Consider the following 26,112-nt stretch of genomic DNA (forward strand, 5'->3'; position numbering starts at 1 on the left):
CTACCCTGGCCAGCAAGATCTCCGGATCTGTCCCCCATTGAGCATGTTTGGGACTGGATGAAGCGTCGTCTCATGCGGTCTGCACGTCCAGCACGAACGCTGGTCCAACTGAGGCGCCAGGTGGAAATGGCATGGCAAGCCGTTCCACAGGACTACATACAGCATCTCTACGATCGTCTCCATGGGAGAATAGCAGCCTGTATTGCTGCGAAAGGTGGATATAGACTGTACTAGTGCCGACATTGTGCATGCTCTGTTGCCTGTGTCTATGTGCCTGTGGTTCTGTCAGTGTGATCATGTGATGTATCTGACCCCAGGAATGTGTCAATAAAGTTTCCCCTTCCTGGGACAATGAATTCACGGTGTTCTTATTTCAATTTCCAGGAGTGTATAAGTTATAATTGTCAAGGATCGGAATTTTATTTGTTAATTTTTGATGTTTGTGTAAGCATGTATCATAGTGTTTCTCGAGATATTTTTGTGGGAACAGAGTGTGAATTACAACCTGTTCAGACCACAATTGGTCCACTCATGCAGTTATTTGACAAAGGTACCATAAACAACTTTTACTCTCCAAATGTAGTGAATGAATAGGTGTGTCGGGTGAAAGCTATCATTTCAGTGGTGGTTTCCCATCTCCTAAAGTAAATTTGTATCAAATTGGTGTTACAGCTACATCTTTGCATTGTAACTAAAATATTACTTTAATGTGAATAAATAATTATGTACAAGTTCGTTATGGTCGTCAAAAGGAAATGATGATGGGTCATTATGAAGGAAAAGATGTAAAAATAATATCCATCAGGAGAATAAGGTTATGGAATGTTGTAGAGTGAAGTTTAATTTTTATGTGATTTCCTGCACTTTTTCTTCAAATTAGTTTTTGACGTTTCAGTATTTAGTAACAGCTGAAAACTTGCGCCATACTGGGTGTACAATACTTGTTTAACATTTGCAACAAGCAGCCTTAACTAGTAGGCCATCCTATCAAACGACCTCACTTATTTCCATGTTCATTTTGCAGACACTCTAATTACGTTTCACGGGATGAGCCGGAATAGCACCATTGAATGAATGGCGTCTGTAAGAGACGGAGGTTCAGTCTGCCACGAGAGCTGAATATGAGGTCGTCTAGCAGTAGTTGTTGGAAATCATTTGTTGGAACATCAGCCTCAACGAAACTGGGAGTCACACGTGCAGTCGTGTGGCGAGGCAGCCTAGTAGTAAAGGCGACTGCTTGTGATGAGCGAGAAATACGTATTCGACATCCAGTATGGGACAAATTTTCGGTGGTCACTACATAATGGTCAAGATGGCTGCTCATGTTAATCCGGCAATCCAGCTGCGCGTGTGGTCAGGTCGAGTCGTGTGTAGTGGCGTACGACGTCTTCTGTAAACAAATCCCTGCAATTGACAGTGTGTCACAGGTGTTGTGGGTACAGATCTTGACTCAGCATGGGGAAATTTCTGCGTAAATGGATCCTGATATCGACTTATATTAATGCAAATCGATTGTCGATGGTAGCAGATAATGGTAGATGACTTTACGAAAAACTGTGAGTGCACATTGCATTACATTTGTTACATATTTAAAGACCTGCTACCTGACATTTTAAAAAGCATGTCGTGCATTATGCAATTTTACATATAATACTGCATTGTTCTACATCACTAGTAAAATTAGTTTTGAACTATAAAAGGAGGGTAATAACAATGAATTACAAAGTAAATTAAATTAGTTGTAGGAAATAGAGTATTAATAAATGATATTAATTAGAACAGAAAATAGAAACATGGGAAAGGAATGATCTCCAAATATTATTTTACTGTTAAAACAAAATATAACATATAAATTATGATTTGTGTGGTTGCCATTCCATGTGGGAGGGCCTTGGCAGAAACCTTACTAAATGAAATACATCACGAGTGACTGCGAGTGTATTTGTTTATACTGTCTATGGAGCAGCGACACTAATTAGATCTTGTCTAGGGCATACTATTGCACTATTTGTGTTGCCATGGCTAGATGTAGTTACCCATATACATGTCGTATGTGTGCTGTTATCTTGTATGTCTCTGAGCATGATGTTTTTATCTTTAAGCAATGTCATAGGCTGGAGTGGAACCACAGTACCTAAAGATTCGCCTCACCATATAGCATATTCCTTAGATGTAATGAGTGTCTCAGTTCTTCAATTAGTCGTTTTCCTTCCCATTTTTAACTGTTGCATTGAAAATGCATATCAGGTAAATGAAAAAATCACATGCGATGCCTCCTTTCTTATAGTTATCTTTCTTTGTCTGTTTCAGGTACTGAACATCTTATGAGTCTTTGTCTGATGTTGTTGCTGTGCTTGTGTCATTTTCTGTTCCCGCATTTACGTCAATGTCTGTGGTGTGTCTGAGTTTGTGTCCTCCCAAGGATCGTGTTGTTGTGGTTGTTATGTGCTTGTCTGAGATCTGCCTTATGAGTTTCCTCGTCTGTAGATTTCGTGCAGTGTTCTTGAAACATTAACAGTTGCGTTGCTTAGAGCACACTATTTGTCTGGGTCTCGTAGCATTTCTTTGATGTCGTTATGCTCTGTTACAGATCTTACATGTGTGAGGGTGTTGAATGTAATGTCACATGTTCAGGAGACCCATATTCCCCACATGTGCGTGTAGTACTTTAGCTAAGGCCCACTCCGTTCAAGCCCAGTCGCAATGTGAACAACGGCACGGCTTGGATCCGTATGCTTCTGATGAAGCTGTACCTGTAAATTGTGGAAGAAGGAGAAAACACGATGGCCTTTGTCGGTCATCTCCCAGTCCATTTTTCAGGTCTCAAGGTGGCTGTTATTTAATTGACTCGTGTCTGCAAAGTTTTCCCCTGTTATTACTGGAATCTTGTAGTGTGTACCCCTCATGACCCAGCACACCGCCGCTCTGTGGTGGATAATGACGTCAATGCGGCAAGACCCCAGATCCACACACAAGGCTTCTACTGACGTGGTGCCAAAAGCACGCAGCATTCTGAGTAGCATGCTCCTCTGTCCTAGCCTCACTGTGCTTCCATAGGCCACTGGACACAGGCAGTGTGTTTATGCACCTGCTGCGAAGCATAGTAAGGCTCCCAAGAGAGCTGTATTACATGTTTGTAGTGAATGCACAGGACCATATAGTGATTTCATTGCTAATGCACTTACTGTTAAAGTCAAATACTATGTATTTTGCATGTGAACAATGCGTATACATGCCCTCAATTAGCAACAATGACAGTATTCAACATGCTTTCTTAATATAATTAAGGCGTAATAAAATAAGCTATTGTGTGACATACGAATTTCTTTATTATTCAAGGGGATATATGGGAGCGAAAGAAGAATTGTAAAGTTTATAGTTTGGTACAAAGTCCATACGTGAATTTAAGGAAACACAACGCCTGCTCCACAGAGATTCCAGTACTTCGTGCTTTGGTGAACCAGGACAGTAAGCCATGGGCATGCATAAACTGTAGATTCAATTTACATTTAGAAGCCTCGTACGCCATAGGTGGACAATACAATTCACACACAATGATACATAATCATGGAAGACAGGACACTTATTCTGAAGTTATATCACGAACTGGTAACTGACAAGCATTTGCCAAATGTCGTGCATAAAAGTAATGCAGGTGATGTAACACAAGAAGAGGTGCATGCTAACAGCCAACGAGAAGAAAGTATACAAAAAAATTATTAAAGAGACAGACCACAGCGGGAATCTGTAGAAATGCCAGGTACCTCTCTGCTTGAGGTGACAAGCAAACATGCATACCGCAAAACATACAACATCGTTATGCACAGTGTACATACTGTTGAGGAAAAAGTTTAAAATATATTGTATGTAGTATATTCAAAATTAGTGAATCTCAGTAAAGTACGTGACAGAAAAGGAATTATACCAATTTATAGAGTTACGAAAACCTGAGGGACGCAATCCTAATAAAATATCAAAAAGCGATGAGGGAACTACTGGAGAAGGAAATAAATGTTAGAACAGAACACAAACAAACTACGACAGTATTTAAAAGACTGGTCGAGAATTGTGTTAGTAAGGATAACAAGAAGAGAGCAGAACGTGTATCGAGAAAGACTTTTGTTATGCATGGTTCCAATAAGCACATCGATGTACAGGTAGAAGAAAGTTAAGACCTTCCTCGCTGACGGCTGTGCGAAGGCGTAAAACAACTTACATAAAAGATCACAAGTTATGAAAGACTAAGTGCCTACGAATGATAGCCTCAGAAACGGAGAGGCTTCGAACGTGCCAATGTCGTCGGCATCTAGAGAAAGTGGCTGGAGACCAGTAAAACCACGAGCAGACAGTGATGTGTTGAGCGCCCACATCCCATCTCAGAACACTGAGGTCAGAGTTTTGTACAGCAGGGCAGGTGGTGGTCTGGCGGCACAGTAGAATTCTGGTGCCAGCACAAGTGGTTCACAGCAAAAACCTGGCACACGTTGTTGAATGTGAATATGCATACTGCATGATCTGATACAAGTTTGCATGTGGACAGATTAAATCATCATTGTTGGATCTTGCCCACTCGTCTTGTATAGGGTGCCTAATGGATGCTGCATTCTCAGAATTCTACACAATAACTTAAGCTTAAAACGTTAGTAGCTTTATTTCTATAAAGCAGATTGACAATACTTAACTTTAATGTAAAAAGGTGTCACAAGCGATGGGCGACATGCAATATAAAGTAGTCTAGTGCAATATGCAATGTTCAAGCAAGTCTGTCTCTCAGTTTGTGGATCACAACTACCAGTTCTCGTAGCACTCTCTGCTAGTCCATGCTAATGCTGTCCACTAATGTCTGGCCGCAGCTGGCAGGAGCGGCGCCTATATTCATTTCCCGCAGGTGTCAATCCAGTCATGGTGCGGTCCTAATCAGTGCACCATTGGCCCATGTCGTTTCACTGCCTTCTCTGGTCTTGCGTTCTTCGTCTTGGTTAAAGGAGTCTTGTATTGAGTGCGACCATGGTGGCGGATGAATGAGTGTAGGCGCAACGATGGGCCGAAAGCTGTGGCTGCAGAGGACATCAAGCTTCCAGCCGTACCCCGCCATCCGGCCTGTGCTCTGGCAAAAATGGCCCCCTGGATACCACCAGAAGGGTATGCGTCCACCTCCTGGTGTAGAACATGTAGAAGGCGGCGACTGTTGTGTTGTGGGCGGATCCAGCTCTATAGGTAGGACGAGAGGGGACGGAGGAGGCGAAGGCTCCACCTCAATGGGGTCGTCCTGCAGTGTCTTGATGTGCTGTGGCCACTTTGCTCTCTGGACCCGTGAATCAGGGGGAAGAGACACTCAAAAATCGTTGTGTACAGGACAGTGGCGAAGTTGATTTTGATGGCGGCACTGCAAAGCATCTGGAACTTAAAAAAGATACATGCAAGCGCCAAGTCGATGGACCATCCCATCCTTGTCGCCCACTGTTTGGTCTTGCCCACTCGCCTCGTATAGGTTGCTGCCTTCTCGGAATTCTATATAACAATTCAAGTTAATAACTTTAATAGTTTCACTTCGTTAAAGCAGATTGACAATGCACAATTTTAATGTACAAAGGTGTCGCAAACGATGAGGGACACGCAATATAAATCAGAGTCTTGTGTAACATGCAGTGTTCAGGCAAGTCTGTCACAAAGTTTGTGGATCACAACTATCAGTTCTCGTAGCACTCTCTGCTATGCCATGCTAATTCTGTCCACAAATGTCCAGGCGAGGCTGTCAGGAGCGGCGCTTATATACACTTCTTGCAGGTATGGTGCGGCCCTAATCAGTGCACCATTGGCCCATGTCGTTTCACTGCCTTCTCTGGTCTTGAGTTCTTTTTCTTCGTTCTGGCGCTCGTGGTTATGCCAGAACCGTCACTACCACTGTAGTGGCAGCAGGCTCATCGAGACTGGACAGTGGATCACTGGAAACGTATGTTCTAGTAGGATGAATCATGTTCTTTTGGTTACATTATGCTGATGGCCATGTCCAGACATGCCATCGTCCAGGTGGACAGTTACCCAAAAGATGCACAGGTCCATATATGCTGCACAGTGAGAGCCGGAGTATGTGGTGGGTGCTATCACCTGGGCTTACATGACATCTGTCACCGATGCCACCATGACAGCTGAGGATTACCTGTACACTAATGCGGATAACCTGTACATTTTCATACTTTATGTCTTCCTCAACGACTATGACCCTGTCACGAAGACAGGATTGTGGTACAGTGACTGGAGGAGAATGATACTGAACTCCTCTTGTCTCGTCCACATAATTTGCAGCGTGTGAACCTGATGGAACACATTTAGCTAGCTCTCAGACGTCACCTCCACGAATACAAAGCAGTAGTCCATAATTTTCGAGAGCACAGTGTTGTGTAAATGTAGAGATAACACACACATAAATTTAATCAGAATTATGCACAGAAAGGCTAAATAAGGGTGACAGTTACACTGAATCTGATTCTTTGGCATTACACATTGCACACTACAAGCAAAGCAAAGTAGGTGCCAACAGAACAGTTAGTGGCCGAGGACGGAACGCAACAGCAGGCATAGTAAGGAATTACACAACATGTCCCCACTGTCCTCTTTCATCCCCCTCACCATAGAGGATTTCTCTGCATCTACTATCCAGCATGGTAGCCATCCATCTTGGGCAGCTGTCAGGTACCCTCTTGGTCCTAGCCCCCTAACAACACAGGGATCGCACTGCTGATGTCTGAGCTGCAAACTCCCCACATTTGCCAAGCACTACATGCCCATCTTCTTGGGGAATCAGGACTCCTGGTCACAGCCATCATGCCAGGTGGCCTTTGCTGTGGCTGGGCGGCGCCTGTGGAGAGACCCTCTGATCAGAGTGCGTGGCATCAGGGCGCACGACCTACAATAAAGTGCACCAAGTCATCTCTTGTTGGTGACTGGCGCCAGCAATCTCTAAGAAGGGCAGGGTAAACTACAATGTTGACAGATATGATCCTGAATTGTTCTCCTCCGTAGTTACACCATGAGAGGAAGAAAGGAGTATGGAAAAGAGAGAACATCGTTCGCCAAGTTATTTAGTCTGCAGCAGAATAGATGGGCACTGCTTTCTGGCTATAAAGCCTCTATTTTCTTTATCAAGAACCTGGAGGACGAGTTTGACGAAGTGGCTGTATTATCGAAAATGAGAAATGCGGCAGTCCTAAATTAGACAGTATCCTGAGCCCAGCCCTGGGCGTTGCTCGCCTGTGACCTGCTCAGTCATATTCCTCTTCCTGTCATCCCCCATCAACATGGTCCCCCACAACATGGTCGAGGGGATTATTTTCCACCAGGACCTTCTCTTGCAATCTGACGACAAGCACCACACCAATTTAGAACAGTGGGGTGTTCATGTCATTCGGCATATCTATACGGGACTGAAAAACAATATGGTTGCTACTGGTGCCTACATCTTGCCCTTTGAAGTTGGTTCATTTCCCAAAAAATCAAGGTGATGGTATATCGATGTGATGTAAAACCATACGTCCTACCCCCTATATGGTGCTTGAACTGCTGGTAATTTGGGAATATGTTTTCCCACAGCAATTCCAGCACCACATGTTGAGACTTGCAAACCGTTACAACATTCTCCTTTCAAGGCAACAATTTCTACCCATAATGAAATGGCAAACTTTTGCATGGTAAGAAAACACACTCATAACCAACTAACTGTATAAAACACGTAAGCACGTTGAGTAAAAGCCTTAAAAGGTACTGAATAGAAAAAACACACAACAGTTCTTGCTGGCTATAAACAATATAAAATAATCCACTACGGCATACATTAACAACCTTGCTTGATTATAGCCATATATACATAAACACAAATTTACGTAAGTTAGAGCTTCCAGATGAGCAGGAATTCCTTATGCAATTGACTCGTTCTTACTACGAGGAAAAAGGAATTTCTTCTTCTTTCTTGGAGTACCTTTTACATGTGAGTCTAGTAATACCAGTTATGGTAGGCGAGAGAATGGATCACTCTTAGTGCCTTGCATTTTAAACAGTACAACCATTGGTGCCTTAGACTTTCACAGACATAGCAGAGGCTAACAGTCGAATAAACCCGTAGGTGGCCGGCCGCGGTGGCCGAGCGGTTCTAGCCGCTTCAGTCCAGAACCGCGCGACTGCTACAGTCGCAGGTTTGAATCCTGCCTCGAGCATGGATGTGTGATGTCCTTAGGTTAGTTAGGTTTAAGTAGTTATATGTTCTAGGGGCCTGATGACCTGATGTTAAGTCTCATAGTGCTCAGAGCCATTTGAACCAAACCCGAAGGTAAGCTGGGAGAGGAAAGAAGCAATCCGAACCACAGATTTACTCTGACTCGCCCCCCTTTGGTCCTCAAAAGGGGACAAACGGACCACCCTTTCTAATATTACCACCTTCCCGCAGGTGGGCAGACGAGAATGAATGGCGGGAAACCCCCAAAATATACGGTTGATATAATTAACATGAATAAGTACATTGAATTCAATTAAACTTCAGAAAATCTGTAACAATCAATACTCAACTTCTGGTGCGTTACGACTCCCAGGCTGAACCAACGCAACACCTCTGCCGAGCCGCCCGCTGCCAGGCATTTCAACGGACGCAGGAAGGCGCGCCGATTTTCAGAACCTCCTCGCCGGTCGACAGCATACGGCCGAACTGCAAATTAGGCCCCTCGCAGACCCACGCTCAGGAAGACTCCTTTCGCGACGAGCAGTTAATGCCGCATACCATGGAGCCGCTGTTCGCGTCGCTTACGCTGATGCCGCGGTCTGCGCGCTGTACCTCTGGCACCAGCAGAGAAGTCGCTTCTTCATGCCGCAACTGCAAACTCTCCACAAGAGCCCACACAGCCAAATCATAAACCCACGCGAACAGCCCACTTTTCCCCTTTCCCTCTAGAGGGAGACACCGAAGCCTTCAATTGCGACAACAGCACCACCGTCAGAGAAAGGAGGCCGACTGCTTCACGCTACGTGCTGTGGCGCGCTTTTCAAAGCTAACTTTACTATGGCTCACCAGTGGTCCCAACACCACCAGTCCCTAGCAGTTCCAGGTCTGAGGACGAGGTGGAGATCGTAGAATCCCTCAAGGTCCTAGATCTTGCTGACGCTTCAGACGCAACAGTCCTGGATACCAGCACTCGTGGTGACACTGAGGCATAAACTTTCTCCTTGATCCCTTCATGCATTCCCAAATGACTGACTACCTATTGCTCCAGTGGAACTGCGGCGGTTTTTTCTCCCACCTCGCTGAATTATGACAACTTTTGAGCATTACATTTGCGTTTTGCATTGCTTTTCAGGAAACGTGGTTTCCTGTGATGTCGACCCCAGCCCTTTCTGCCTGACATGGGTACTACAAAAAATGTACTGACTGTGACAGACTGCAAGGTGGAGTCTGCATCTATCTATGTCTGTAGCGAACCTATGCTCTTTGAAACACTTTTGGGAGCTGTGAGGACAATGCAGGAAATTACCATCAGCAGTATATACGTCCCTCCAGACGATGAAGTTTTGCACCATGTATTAGCTGCCCTAATTTCTCAAGTCCCACCCCCACCCCCACTTTTCCTACTTCTGGGTGATTTTAATGCCCCTAACTTTGTTTGGGGTGGAACCAAGATTGCTGCTGTGGTAAGGTTTTCAATGATCTACTAACTCACCTCAGTTTTTGCCTCCTCATTACAGGTGCCCCCATTCACTTTAGTGTGGCATATGACACATACTGAGCCGTTGATCCCTTGGTTTGCAGTCCTGGTCTGCTCCTTTATATCCACTGGAGATCTCACGACGAATTGTGTGGTAGTGACCACTTTCCACTCTTTCTGTCCCTACCCCAGCATCGCCTGGACACTTGCCCATATGGGCTCTTACCAAGGCTGAATGGGATGCTTTCAAGTGCACTACAACTGTAGAATCTCCTTTTTATAGGACCACCATTACTACCATTGTTGCCCAAGCTGAATCTTGAATCTCTAGTTCCTCAGGTTGCCCCAGTGGAAATCAGTGCCTTGGTGGTCACTCAAAATCGCTGTGGCCATTAGAGACTGTAGGTGGGCCCTTCAACATCATAAGCACCATGGATTTCTAGAGCACGTCATTGCCTTCAAACAGCATCGTGTCCAGGTATGTCAGCTCATTGCATGATGGTAGTATTGGGGACGATACAACTCCACCATTGGCACAAGAACCTCTCCTTCCCAGGTCTGGACCAAGTTCAGATGCCTTTACGGATATGAGACTCATGCAGGTATACATGGAATTTCGAGATGGAGCTGTATATGCCGATCCACACATAATTGGAGAATGTCTCGTGGATCATTATCTTCGCACCTCAGCATCTGAGAATTAAACAGTGATGAAACGACAATTCCTATCTCTCGCTCCACACCAATCCGAGACATATGGTGCTCCCTTCAGTGAGTGGGAATTGCTCAGTGCCCTTGCCAATTCTCCTGACTCAACCCCTGGGGCAGACCACATCAATTCCCAAAAGCTTAAACGTCTGTCAGTGGATTATCAGTGCCACATCCTTGTCATCATCAACTGAATCTTGAGCGATGGCGACTCCCCATCGCAGTACCAGGAGAGTATGATCATCCCAGTGCTAAAGCCTGGTAAGAACTTGCTAGATTTGGACTATTATCGTCCTATCAGCCTCACCAACGTTCTGGGCAAGCTGCTTGAATGTATGGTGAGCTGGCCGTTGTGTTGGCTCCTCAAGTCTCAGGGCGGTTTTTGGCGAGTTCGCTCTACCACTGACAACTTACTCTACCCGGAGACTGCGATCTGAATGGTCTTTTCCCGGCGTCAGCACCTCATTTCCACCTTTTTTGGTCTGACGAAAGCCTACAATATCACTTGGCGACACCACATCTTCTTTACTCTGCATGAGTGGTGTCTTTGGGGCCCGCTCCCGATTTTTATACGGAACTTTTTGTCGCTACGCATTTCAGAGCTCGAGCTGGTGCCTCACACTGTTCGCCTCACATCCAAGGGAATGGGGTCTCTCACGGCTCTGTCCTGAGCGTTCCAATCTTTTTAATCATCGTTAATGGTCCTCAATATCTCCTTACCTATATTCTGATGATTTTTGTATTTCCCTTTGCTCCTCTTCTGTTGGTGTGGCTGAACGTCGACTGCTGGAAGTTATACAAAAGGTGCAGCAGTGGGTCCTCACTCACAGGTTTCAGTGTTCAGCTGCCAAGACTTGTCATGCCCTTCTGTTTTTGTTGTACTGCCATCTCCATCTGTAACTTTACCTTGATGACCAACTACTTAATGTAGTGGAGACATTCTGCTTTTTGGGACTGGTCTTTGATACTTGCTTAACTTGGCTTCCCCATCTTCGTCAGCTTAAGGAAATGTGCTGGCAGCATGTTAATGTTATTCAGTGCCTGCACCACAACGAATGGGGTGCTAATCGCCCTACACTGCTGCAGCTGTGCAAAGCACTTTGCAGCCCCTTCTTTCCTATAGATGCCTGGTGTGTGGTTCTGCTTTGCCATCAGCATTCCAGCTGCTGGACTCTATACACCACTGTGCGACAGGAGCTTCCCAAACCAGCGTCCTTGTAAAGGCTGGTGTTTCTCCATTGCGAATTAGGTGACAGCAGTTGCTTGCAAATTATACTTCCCATATTCATTATTCGCCTTACCATTCAAATTATGATCTCCTTTCCCTAATATGGCTAACCATCCCTGACAAGCCGGCCGCGGTGGTCTAGCGGTTCTGGCGCTGTAGTCCGGAACCGCGGGACTGCTACGGTCGCAGGTTCGAATCCTGCCTCGGGCATGGGTGTGTGTGATGTCCTTAGGTTAGTTAGGTTTAAGTAGTTCTACGTTCTAAGGGACTTATGACCTAAGATGTTGAGTCCCATAGTGCTCAGAGCCATTTGAACCATCCCTGACAACAGCAGCGCACATTGTGGATGCCAATTGCAATTTGTGTTTGCTTCTTACTGATCTCGACACTTTCCTTCTATCACTTTTCTATGTACAAAATTGTTAAGGCTTTCGTGGCCACTTGTTGACAAACTGCCTATTGGCTTCTGTCTCGGGTTCTTCGGCCGACGTTCATCTAATGATTTTTCTGGAGTTTCGCCAGCACGAGTGGCTGGCATTGTCAAAGCTTCACCCTCCATTGCCGGTGGTGAACTGGAGGCGAGCTCGCGGCCGCAGACTATATGTAAACACGGCGTAAAGACGATTTTCAAACCGACAAGGAAGATCAAAGAGTGTCTTAGATCGGCGAAGGAGAAAAGAGACCCACTTGCAATGTCGGGAATATACCGTATTCCATGCACATGCGGAAAAGTTTATGTCGGAATGACTGGACGATCAATTAACACCAGGATCAAAGAGCATAAGCGACATTGCAGGTTGGGGCAGGTGGAGAAATCGGCTGTGGCAGAGCATGCACTGAATGAGACCGACCACGCAATAAAATTCTCCGACACGCAAGTTCTGGCTGTAGAGAAGCACTATCACACGCACTTGTTCAGAGTAGCTGTAGAAATACAAAAACACGCTAATAGTTTCAACAAGAAAGAGGAAAGCCTTAAGGTAAACGGATCCTGGCTGCCCATACTGCAGCGAACGACCGTCGCAGGTAGCAAGAGGAGAACCGCACCGGAAATGACCGCGGAGAAGCCCTCGGACGTTGGCGCGCCAGGTACATATAGTCTGCGGCCAGAGCTCGGCCCCAGTTCACCACCGGCAATGGAGGGTGAAGCTTTGACAATGCCAGCCACTCGTGCTGGCGAAACGTCAGAAAAATCATTAGATGAACGTCGGCCGAAGAACCCGAGACAGAAGCCAATAGGCAGTTTGTCAACAAGTGACCACCAAAGCCTTAACAATTTTGTATTATGCATCTACGGGGAGGAGATTTGCAGATTGTACCGACGCCTTGAGTACGACGGAAGAAGAAAGCGCGACTGATGTCCTCTCTCGCCTTTCTGTCACGGTGCCGAGATGAATGTGCTACACCGAAGTTCTTGAGATGCAAGCGCCTATTCACCACCGCCCAAGCACATCGTATCTACGACAGAATGGAACGAGCTCTTCTTCGTGAGCGAATACATACAACACGGAGAGACTTGGCAAGAACGGATCGGGAACTTCTGAGCATTTTCTATCAACTAAGTAGCAGAATGCATCGAGACGACTGGGACAAGATCGACAGCATCACTCACAGGAGCATGCAGAACGAACTCGAGCGCTGCACTGAGCGGCAAAAGAAAAAGTTTGAAAGATGCCGGAAGAAGACCGACAAGGCGATTCCTGACATGTCACACACAGTGGTCAACCTCACTGAACGACAATTGACCGAAGAGGAAGTGTCTGTTCTTCAAAAAGGAGGGAATTTCGCTATCATCCCGAGAACTATACCTATGGAGGACATCATTGCCTACACCGAAGCAGCCATTCGGACCCTTCCTTGTGAAAGGGCAGAGGAAATACGCACTGTAACAGCCAGGATACTGCGCCGAGCAAAACCACCAGCTTGCAACATGAAGAAAGAAGAGGTACAAGCCATTAAGAATCTCAACGCCGACAAGAGTGTATTGGTACTGCTTGCCGATAAGGGGAATGCGACCGTCGTAATGAAGACCGAAAATTATGAGCAAAAGATCCGAGACCTATTAGATCCGACGACGTACCGAAAACTAAGCGCAGATCCAACGCAGCGTATCACTCGGAATACGAATCGATTAATCAAGGCGTCTTCTCTGCCGGCGGACATACAGAGAAACCTGCGCAACACAGAAGCCCTACCGCCTCGGCTGTATGGATTACCCAAGATCCATAAGAACAACGTTCCACTGAGACCGATCGTTAGCGCTCCTGGCTCACCAACGTATAAACTGGCGAAACACTTGGCCTCTCTGCTCCAGCCACACGTGGGGAAGACCGACACATACATTAAGGACTCAGGACATTTCATTGAGAAGCTGAAGGAACTGAAACTTGCACCAAACGACATAATGGTCAGCTTCGATGTTGTTTCGTTATTTACGAAAGTACTACTCAGTGACGCTCTGGAGCACATCGGTTCCATGTTCCCGCAAGACATCAAAAAGCTCTTCCATGCATGTCTCACCACGAGCGATTTCACGTGGAATGGCGATTTCTACGAACAGCTGGAAGGTGTCGCCATGGGTAGTCCTCTCAGTCCAGTGGTGGCCAACTTCTTCATGGAACAATTCGAAGCACAGGCACTGGACTCGGCGACTTGCAAACCTAAGGTGTGGTACAGGTACGTCGATGATACTTTCGTGGTGTGGAAACCACTCGGTGAATTCCTAAGACACTTGAACAGCCTCCGTGCCAACATAACATTTACCATGGAAGTAGAAAAGGACAAGAAACTGCCATTTCTAGATGTGCTGGTCACAAGGGACGGCGAAAACCTGGGACACAGCGTGTATCGGAAACCGACACACACGGACCGATACCTGCTCAATCTGTCAAACCACCACCCCAGCCAGAGAAGAGGCATGATTAGTACGCTCGTAACGAGAACAGGACGAATATGTGAACCTCAACACCTCAAACGAGAAATGCAACACCTGGAAACTGCTCTGCGGAGCAATGGGTACTCCACAAATTACATTAGCAGTGTAACAGAGCCAAACACTCGGCGAAGTAAGGAACCAGAAAAAGAAATGTCGGGCACGGCCTTTCTGCCATACATTCCCAGAGTGACGGACAGAATCGGCCGTATATTGCGCAAACACGGCGTAAAGACGATTTTCAAACCGACAAGGAAGATCAAAGAGTGTCTTAGATCGGCGAAGGAGAAAAGAGACCCACTTGCAATGTCGGGAATATACCGTATACCATGCACATGCGGAAAAGTTTATGTCGGAATGACTGGACGATCAATTAACACCAGGATCAAAGAGCATAAGCGACATTGCAGGTTGGGGCAGGTGGAGAAATCGACCATGGCAGAGCATGCACTGAATGAGACCGACCACGTAATAAAATTCGCCGGCACGCAAGTTCTGGCTGTAGAGAAGCACTATCACACGCGCTTGTTTAGAGAAGCTGTAGAAATACAAAAACACGCTGATAGTTTCAACAAGAAAGAGGAAAGCCTTAAGGTAAACGGATCCTGGCTGCCCGTACTGCAGCGAACGACCGTCACAGGTAGCAAGAGGAGAACCGCACCGGAAATGACGGCGGAGAAGCCCTGGGACGTTGGCGCACCATGTACATATAGTCTGCGGCCGCGAGCTCGGCTCCAGTTCACCACCGGCAATGGAGGGTGAAGCTTTGACAATGCCAGCCACTCGTGCTGGCGGAACGTCAGAAAAATCACTTTTCTATGTGTTCACTTTGTGGTCCATACCACAGCCACTGGTTCGTCTGGACCTATCGCAAAGCCCAAAAGGCTCAGTTCTACCTGTGGCCTCCACTGGCAGTTTTTCTCTATTGTTGGTGAGTTTCAGGACTCAGAAACAGTCTACACAGATGGCTCAATGGCTCTTGTTGGCTTCACTTACGCTCACGTTGGAGATGCTGAACAGAGCTCCTAGCTGGATTGCGTCAGTGTTTTCACTGCACAGTTGGTAGCTATCTCGCGCACTCTTCAGCATATCCATTCCTGCACAGGTGAGTCCTTCGTCATCTCTAGTGACTCTTTAAGTAGCGTACAAGCTCTCTATCAGTGGTTCCCTCACCACCCTTTGCTGTTAACTATCCAGCAGTCTATTTGTGCCCTCGGCGACAGCGGACATTCGGTGACCTACATTAGGACCCCAGGACATGCTGGGATCCTGGGCAATGAACTTGCTGGCAGGCTGACCAAACATGCTACCAGTAAACCAACTCTGGAAATCTTCGCACTGGAGACTGATCTCCAGTTGGTCTTATGCTGTAAAGTTTTCAGGATCTGGGATGCTTAATGACACACGGTCAGTACACCAAATAAACTATGTGTTGTCAAGGAGAATACAAATCTGTGATAATTATCCATGCAAGCCACTCGCAGGGAGTCTGTTGTCCTTTGCTAACCCCACATCAGCCGCACCTGGCTGACACACACACACCTCCTCCGTCGCTAGGACGTACCTCAGTGTTGCTGTAGGTCCCACTTGACTGTCGTCCTCATCTTACTGGACTGCTCTAGTTTAGTTGCTCTGCAGTGGACTTTTAACCTACCCATCACACTGTTAACGGTGTTGGGAGTCAATGTCTTAACAGTTGACATCGTTTTACGTTTTATTTGTGAGGGGAATTTTTATCACACAATCTAATGGTGAGCATCTGGCTTTTTCTATCTTTATTTTAACTCTTCCTCACTCTTTCTTTGCTGTTTTTTAGCCTTGGTGTTCGTATTTTCCCTGTCCAAGTTCGTCTAGCCATGTCTTTAAGGCTGGAGGTTTTAGTGTGTTGCCGAGTGGCTCGCTCATCCTTTATTCCTGTTGTGATCACCCAGTCCTGGCCATCTGCTGCATTGTTCTGATACCATCCACTGTTTTTTCTTTTAGTTTACGTTTTCCACTTTTGTTAGCCTTTTTTGTTTTCTTCTTCAGTGTGGTTTCCAGTCAGTCTTTCGCCTTGTACTTTCCCGAAATCGTTTTGGTAATGTTTTTAACCTGAGAGCTGTTTGAATGTTGGGTAATGGACAGATGACAGCGTAATTTGATCCCTTTACTCACCACACCAACCAACCAATTAAAACTGCTTCTCATAAAGAATCGAGCTCAATGCAGTTTTCGTAGTACTATAGCTAGGAACATGTCAGATCTATTGCCAGAATGTACAGATATATTTTATATCAGACCTCAGCTTGTAAATCACATCCAGCGAGAATGATAGTTGGGTTTGACAATGCATATGACTGAGTGAAAAACAATTTTTAATATGACTGTGAGCAAAATGCGATTTAACGGATGAGTGACTAACATGATATACAGTGTTATAATTAACGAGGCATCCACAGTCATCGTTAGTCAGCATCTTATGACAACACTATACCCAGATTAGTATGGGATGGCTGCTGCCAGCAACATCACATGCTTCTGATTTTAAATCACATCTCGTAATATGACAAGGACTTCAGGTTTCCAAGATGAAGAAGATATGTAAGGAAAATGCTCATAAATCAGTTTGCAGTTCAACAGGAACTAAAATTTGCAGAAAACTGCACACGTTTGAACAGCGAGACCAGTAATTGACTACGAAACAGTTCCAGCTCATAAAACTAGCCTAAATATCATATCCATAAATGCTTGCGGATCTTATGTATTTTCCCACAATTTACAATATGGTTTGAGTTAGTTAGGAACATAACCGTATGTCAGTGCTTCAAAGGCTAGACGGCTGTGACACAAAAATTACTTATAAGATACAAGTGGTAACTTTCATGAAGACTTATACCATTGGTAAAAGCATTTAGCAGTAGTATTTCCACTGTTCACAACATTTCCAAACAGAACACAGGCAGTGGTGTATTCCTTCATGTGTAATGACAGCACCTTCAAGACCATCTTTAGTGTCACAATGCTACAGGACTTGCAGATGTTGGATCTCAAGCCACGGAACTGAACGTCACGAAAGACAAGAAATTACTGCTATGTCCAAATGCATTCTCATTCCATATGAAGCATCTAGCAGATACACTTCGATCAATGTAGATCTAATAAATCACAAGCTAGATTCTGTTTCCGAGTATTAGTTGGACACAGTTTTTTTTCAGGGAATAATCTAAATAATCCCTTGCTGACCACAAAACTCAGAACCAGCAGGTAGGAGGTAATTTGTGATAATGTTCCCATCACAGATAAATTATACAGTTTCCTATCCCTCCAAGTTTACTTTGCCTGCAATTCTGAATAGTAGACAAACGATGAATGGAGCTGCATGGTGGAAAAAACATGTTCACCAACAGAGCAACTTACAAACACACGGAATTCAAGTGCATTCCTAAACCGAAATATACTGATCACCAATGCACTAAATCACTATTTTAAAGAAAAGAAATCCTATTAACTGTCTCTCAAAGTGAAAGATTAAAAAATCTGTTAAAGTCCTTGTTCATGCTAAGCAGGAAATCTAACTTGCGGTTGTGATGTGAAACAAAATTTAAACTGTCACTAATGTTCATTACATTACTTTGCAAATTCAACTTTTCTGAGTGGTTTTCCAGGGTATCATTTCACTTCAGTGCATGTTCCTTGTTTTCAGTGTGATTGGCTTCTTCTTTCTTAGTGCATTAGATTAATTTCACTTCAATTATTGTTTATGGCACATACTGTCTCTCAAATGGTTCAAATGGCTCTGAGCACTATGGGACTTAACTTCTAAGGTCATCAGTTCCCTAGAACTTAGAACTACTTAGACCGATCTAACCTAAGGACATCACACATATCCATGCCCATGGCAGGATTCGAACCTGCGAACGTAGCGGTCGCGCGGTTCCAGTCTGTAGCGCCTAGAACCGCTCGGCCACCCTGGCCGGGGGCCTCTCAAAACATCTTATTATAAGTGAATTATATTTTTATAGTAGGTTTGTGTTCCTGCTACTTTCATGAGGTGAAACATTATTTTTCATCACTAGAGAGGAAAAATTGTGCGCCAAAATTATAAATGAAAAACACTGTTTTGAGAATCATTCAGCTAAAAGTCCGTTAAGTATAACAAATATTTTATAAAGTCATTCTTACATTTCAGAGTGAATCATAAGTTACCCCATTTCCTGTTAGTATTTTACGTACAGTAATCCATATGCAGAGAGCGAACTTTTAATTTATGGGAGCACAATCAGTCCCATGGTTTGAGATCCTACATCTGCATGTACTGTAGCATTGTGACACTAAAGGCAGTCTTGAAGATGCTGTCATTACATAGAAAGTGACACACCACTGGCTGTGTTCTGTTAGGAAATTTATGGGAGCACAGTCAGTCCCATGGTTTGAGATCCTACATCTGCATGTACTGTAGCACTGTGACACTAAAGGCAGTCTTGAAGATGCTGTCATTACATAGAAAGTGACACACCACTGGCTGTGTTCTGTTAGGAAATTTTTTGGGCAGTGGAAGGACTGCTGCTAAATACTGAAAGAATTGGGAGTGACTCATTATTACTAACAAAGTTTATATGTATGTAATATTTGTCAAAAATATGGGAGAAAATGCTAGGAAAGCTTATGGCGTGTAGTTTTCATTTTCATGCATGCAATTTTGGGCATGGTTTGCAGGTCTCCACCAAATCCATTGTACATCAGTGCTAGAAACACCACTCAATAAATTGCCTGCTACACCACACCCCATCAGAGATCACTCGTGTACAGAAGGTGGCTATCATCGGTTCACAGTTGAGGCACGCCCATGCTGGGTGGTACCAATACCAGCCCCAATAACCACACATATGAACGGCAAAGACTCATCGCTCTGTAGAAATTGTGTGTGGCTGCTTCAGCAACAGATTTAGAGTACAGAGTAGCGGATCATTTTTTAACAGCGATAAACTTTGTGGCCCAGAAGCCCACATACGACTGATCTAACAGAATATAGACTTGCAGCATCTTGTCCACCCAGAAAATCTGTTGGGTTGGAGGAGAGGGGATCATGCACTGGGTGTACTCATGAGCCAACGAGCTGTAATTAAAGTGGGGATTCCACAAAATATACAGTCGTAATGAGAAACCGTAGTAGATCAAGTGTCTTAAATTGTCACTGATTCTGGTCAGGTTATAAATGATTACCATTAAAGTACCAGTAATGATAGTTTAACGCCTGTTTGTGAAGCAGCTTCCATAGCTCCGTATTAAATTGCCCAAACAGCTCAGAGACTGGCTCTCATCTGTAGGAGTTTTTTGAATCTGGAGATGTGACTTTGACTCTGTCAGTGATCTGTGCATTTAAAAACTAAGTAGCACTACTTCAAACATTCAGTGTCACACCGTGGGTACACCTTCACCAGACTACACACACACACACGCACAAAACACACACGCACAAAACACACATACACTCAAACATATGTGCCAGGCAAACATAAATACACTGCCTTCACCGGGACCACACCAAGTGAAACACTGTGGGAGTCAAAAGGGCTTCAGAGCTGTTGGTTCCTGTACAGTCATTCAGGATTCACGTTTGTTTCTCTCTATATAGAAAAGAACCATTATTATCTCATGCAGTTATCATAACTATAAAATGAGTTTTGAGTATGTCAGCTGTATGATTTTCAATAGAATCAGCAACATTTGCAAATCTGTCTGCCCAAAATATTTCTAGAAAAAGGAATTATATATTTTATCGATCAGCGGATATTGGATTCATTAATTTAATACGTCATTTACCATTACTTCTTAATTGACTTTAGTTTCAGAAAATGTTACTAAATTCTTCTCCTGAACACATGTCGCACAGTGTGTTGTATCAGCATGTAGGTATTTTCGTTTAGAACCATCCTAGCGAGATTGTCGCATGTAAATTACATACTGCAGCACTTTCCACGAAACAAGATTTACTTTCCAACGTTGTCATATCGAGACAAGTACATTAAACTTTAATTTACTCTCATGATCTCGCTGTCGCCTTAAGGCGCATCACGGCCAGAGGAATATAAGACGAAAGTTTCTCTTTCTCTCTCTATCTCTCTCTCTCTCTCTCTCTCTCTCTCTCTCTCTCTCTCTCTCTCTTTGTCTCCCTCCCTCCCTCTCTCTCTCTCTCTCTCTCTCTCTCTCTCTCTTTCTCTATGTGTATGTTTCTGTGCGCGTGTGTGTGTGTGTGTGTGTGTGTGTGTGTGTGTGTGTGTGTGTGTGTGTTTGTTTGTTTGTTTGTTTGTGTTAGTTCTTGTGTGTATGTTCATCTGTCAATGAGTGTGATTGTGTGTAGGGGTAGAGGAGTCCAGTTTGGTATCATTGCTGTACCCTAAACGTCACTACTAAATGGTTTCCTGGTTAACAGTAGCTTTCTCTGTTTGACGAGTTTGTGTCAAGAAACTTGTTGATAATTGGGTTTACTTTTGCTCCTGTAATAACAGAAACTTATCTTTAAATAGCAGGAGACGTCATTAGCATTATTTGTCACATTTGCAAGTGTCAGAGAGGACTGCTGCACACAGAGATGTAGTAATGGCTGAACGAAGTGGAAGGAAACAACTTCTATAACGACAGAATTCTAAGGTCAAAAAACTAACGATCACGAATTAAAGTGACCAAATGTGATAACTTTGTATCTTGAGAGTTGGAGTGTAGGAATTTTTTGTGGAGAGTGCATGAAGAATTTGAGAGAATGACGTAACTGTGCATCTGTACGTTAATATAAAACAACTTTCTCAGTGTTCTGTATCACAGATGGGAGATTTATCAGTTGTCAGAGAGATGAGTTTTAGAATTGGTTACAGTTGTACCACTCCGATACGCTTCTTCATCGGAAGTGTGTGTCTGAAGGAAAGTATGAGAGTTTCTGTGTTTTGTGTAGGGCCCTCTCTGCAGCGGAGAAAGGCAGGAGGCTGATCAAGGCAGCTAACGATGGGACAGTGCAAGAGCTGCAAATGCTGCTGGCAGCTGGGGCTGATGTGGGTGCGACGGATGGGAACAAGAACACTGCGCTGCACTGGGCAGCCTGGGAGGGTCACGTGGAAGCGGCGAGCTGTCTGGTGGGGGCTGGCGCGGAGGTGGGGGCCGGGAACTGGGTCCAGAACACGCCGCTGCACTGGGCTGCATGGGGCGGCCGGCCGGCCGTGGTGCGGCTGCTGGCGGCGTTCTCTGCAGACCCCAATGCCAGGAACGTGGACGGGGACACGCCGCTGCACTTCGCGGCTGAGCATGGCCGCACGGAGGAGGCGACTGCACTACTCGATGCAGGGGCTGACAGCGGGGCCAGGAATCACAAGGGGAAAACCCCAGTGGACCGCGCCAGGCAGTTCAACCACCAACACTGGATAGACAGGATAACACGAGACTGGCACTACAATACACGCCTCTGAAGTAAATAGAACACTGCTCTAGTAAAATCACCACAGTAGCGACAATCTGAGATTCATATACACTAATGTGTGTAGCAAGAAGCGAGTTTCCTTCCATGAAAACTCAACAATAATTGAAACGTATATCATTAATAATAAACATGTTTTTAACTAAATTCATTATTGTAAAGTAATTGGTAAAAATATGCTATTACACATAACACCACAGCCAGTGTGGTAGTAAGGCGCTGTACTGTTGCGGTAAGTTGCTGGACTACAGTAACAATAAATCTTCAATTTAATCAACAACAATTTATTTATTCAGCCAACTGCACAGTTTGCAAACACTGCCAGTGAGTGTCCGTCAAGTATGACTTTAAGTAAACAGTTATGATGAAAGTCCAAAGACAGTCATCTGAACAGAAAAAGAGCACGTTGTATTGAGCAGGAACATCAGTCATCCCCAAGGAAACCATAGAGGCTTAGTTTGTGTCTCAGAATACTGTGATACAGTATCACATTAGCTGTGGAAAAAATAACAATGATTACTAAAACAAACCATTCCTCTTACAATACCATAAAGATATTACAGCACTTCTTAAAAACATCAAGAATTTTCTTACTTGCCAAGGACAAGCATTTACAAGAGAAACACACTCACTAATTATGTCCATGTCTTGCGGAGATGCAAATGTGTTCACAATGCAACAATTTCCAAAATTTATGATAAGGCATACACCCACAGAAATTTTCATTGAAGGAGTCCACATACATGAAAATAAATCATCTTTGGTAAAACAATTACTGACTGGTTCTTCCGTGTAGTATGCTGCACAAAGTGGAAACCGTAAGATAACGACAACTTAAAGAAATAAAAGGTAAAATATTATTAATCTGGCCTTAAGAGTCAATGTAACAATCTATCAAACAATGCTCAGAGCTGTATCTCATCTAGAGTAATTTAAGATTATGTTTACATGTTATTCTAAGCCAATTACATACATGAAAAACAGTTTTGCATCACCCCAGTTCCCAGAACTCCTGAAAATAGATGTTGACTTTGGCTACTGTATCACGGAAACAGTCCATTTTACTGTTCAGAGTTGTCTATACCCACCCAAAGATGTAAATAACCATGTATGAGCAGCGCCTATTAGACGGAGGGAGTCCGACAGCTGATCAGTTCCAGTCATTCCACCAGGAAGGAGGTGCATGGCTAGTGTTGTCTGTAGTTCAACCCTGCCTAGACGGTCAGTACTACGGTCTGATTGCGTTCGCATTGTTTGTGTCAGGAAGGGCTCTCAAGAAGGGAAGTGTCCTGGCGTCTCAGAGTGAATCAAAGTGATGTTGTTCAGACATGGAGGAGATAAAGAGTGAGAGGAACTGTCGATGACATCCCTCGCTCAGGCTGCCCAAGGGCCAGTAATGCAGTGGATGATCGCTTCCCACGGATTATGGCTCGGAGTAACCCTGACAGCAACGCCATCATGTTGCATAATGTTTTTTGTGCAGCCACAGGACATCGTGTTACAACATAAACTGTGTGGAATAGGCTGCATGATGCACAACCTCACTCCAGATGTCGATGGTGAGATCCATCTTTGCAACCACAACACCATGCAGTGTGGTACAGGTGGGCCCAACAATATGTGAATGCATCCCTCAGGACTGGCATCAAGTTCTCTTCACCGATAACAGTCGTATATGCCTTCAGTCAGACAACTGTCAGAGATGTGTTTGGAGGTGACCCAGTCAGGATGAACGCATTAGATACACTGCCCAGCGAGTGCAGCAAGATGGAAGTTCCCTGCTCTTTTGGGGTGGCATTATGTGGGGCCGACATACGCCACTGGTGGTCATGGAAGGGGCCATTATGGCAGCACGATACGTGAATTCCATCCTCCGAACAATAGTGCAACTATATTGGCAGCGTATTAGCGAGGCATTCGTCTTCATGGACCATATTTTGCGCTCCCATCGTGCACATCTTGTAACGATTTCCTTCAGCATAACGACATCGCTTGACTAGAGTGGCCAGCATGTTCTCCAGATATGAACCCAATCGCTCATGCCTGGGATAGGTAGTGCGGTTTATGGACGACGTGACCCTTGAACCACTCTGAGGCATCTACGCCGAATCGCCATTGAGGAGTGGGACAATCTGGAGCAACAGTGCCTTGATGAACTTGTGGGTAGTGTGCCACGACGAATACAGGCACGCATCAATGCAAGAGGACGTGCTACTGGGGATGAGAGGTACCGGTGTGTACAGCAATCTGGATCACCATCTCTGAACGTCTCGTTCTATGGTGGTTCAACATGCAGTGTGTAGTTTTTATGGGCAATAAAAAGGGAGGAAATGATGTTTATGTTGAGCTCTATTCCAGATTCTGTACATATTGCGAAACTCTCCGAACCGAGTTGATGCAAAACTTTTCTTGATGTGTGCATTTTAGCTGGTCAAGAGGCATCAGATAAGGCGCTCTTGCTTAACTTCTCTCTGTAAATAAATGAATGTATGAAAAGGAACTTCATATATGTCGGTCAAATGTGACCATACATATAATTTGGCATAAACTTCTACCTATTGTGTGAAACTAGTAGATAAAAAGAAGACGAAAATGAACTTAAGTAACCAATTGCTCTAACTGGAACGACTTAGCAGAAGTCTTGTTGGGCAGAGTAGTGCCCAACAGCCAACAGCGTTCCACAGGTTACAAACAGAGTAAAGTTAACACTACGCTGGATACCTGTAGGAGGCTCACGAGGAAGAGTAAATAAGCTTACCTTGCAATTAATACACACTGGCCTACGGTTACTATTAAAGGAAACGTAATATATCCAAATACCTCAATAAACGATACGAACGAAGAATGAGTGACGATGGATAAACAGTGTTACGTGGATTAGTACAATTTTGAACTTAGCCAGACTCCCCTTTAAGACAAGTAATGACCTTGGTCACAAAACCTGGCTTAGGCCTGTACTATTCGTATTTTTATTTAATAATGGACATTTATACTAGATCTTAAGTCACTGGCAAGAATAGTAGGAATTAGTACACAACAACAAAAATAAATAACAAGCAGCCAAATCAGTATTTTTCTCAGAAGAGTCCATCAGTTGAGTCACACTAAAACAGAGCATAGGTCTGTAAGAGAAGCGCGGAATACTAACACAAATCAATCACAACTAACGAAATCTGCAGTTAACACCGAAGATCAGTTACTCTCACAGCCCATGAATTGACCACACAGAAATGTATCTGAAGTTCCACCACTGCACGCAATATATAACTGCCCAACTCCGTACAAATTGACCAGGTAAAGGTGCCAGCAAAATCATAGAGGAGAACATTAACTGAACAAAGATAGAGGTGGAACCAGAATGCGATGGATTACTGCGATGTGAAACCAGTACTTGGTGAGACATATCAAGTGTCACAGTTAATTACAAGAATCGCAGTATCGGGCAGTCCAAACCATTTTCCTTCCGCCTAAGGCCTGAGTTATTAATCACGCAGCTCCATTGGTCATCTACAATCCAAGACTCTGCAAAGTCCAACAACCGCAAACACAGCAATAATAGGTCCCTGTCAGCGCCTATGACTCTGACCACGAAATTCTCCATCGGCCATGTAAAATTGTCCTTCATGTGCCCAAAATACCCTGTGCTCGGGCATCTACAGCTGACCAGCGGAGCTAGGAACTCTTAGCTTCGCTGGAACCAAAGAGTGCGCGTGAGCTACTGATACACACTGGTACCAAGGAAACAGAACACGTGTGTGGCAGATCCATATTACTGGCATATGAACTCTAGGGTTAGAATGCATTTTCACTTCAAATCTAAGACTGCTTCTGTGTGTGTAGACGATGCATTAATTGGCGACCTCTGTTATAATATGACATTAATAGCAATATTCACAACACTTAGTTCTGATCCCAGACTAAATTTACTCATGTGTCAGCAGTAGAGATGGTTTGAAAGCTAGTGTGTTCGTAGCATGGCGTTAGTACCAATATTTGCACCATATCGTTTGCGCATGATATGACACAATATAATAGGATTACGTTTATTTACAATGAATTGTAGAAAACCGTTAGTAACACATGTCCCAACAGAGCTGTAAAACTGTAGTTCCAC

At 44.5% G+C, this 26,112-nt stretch overlaps 1 protein-coding gene across 1 annotated transcript in view; it reads left to right on the plus strand.

Annotated features, from left to right (window-relative positions):
• Positions 1-22,278, plus strand: part of LOC124554096 (ankyrin-3-like) — a 60,029-nt gene extending 37,751 nt beyond the window's left edge. Inside the window, exon 6 of the mRNA XM_047128160.1 lies at positions 21,483-22,278. Coding sequence (XP_046984116.1) covers positions 21,483-21,990 — 508 coding nt within the window. The 3' untranslated portion in view covers positions 21,991-22,278. The remainder of the gene's footprint in view (positions 1-21,482) is intronic.
• The last annotated feature ends 3,834 nt before the right edge of the window (positions 22,279-26,112 follow it).

Source organism: Schistocerca americana, chromosome 11 (genome assembly GCF_021461395.2).
Source record: "Schistocerca americana isolate TAMUIC-IGC-003095 chromosome 11, iqSchAmer2.1, whole genome shotgun sequence".
NCBI lineage: Eukaryota > Metazoa > Arthropoda > Insecta > Orthoptera > Acrididae > Schistocerca > Schistocerca americana.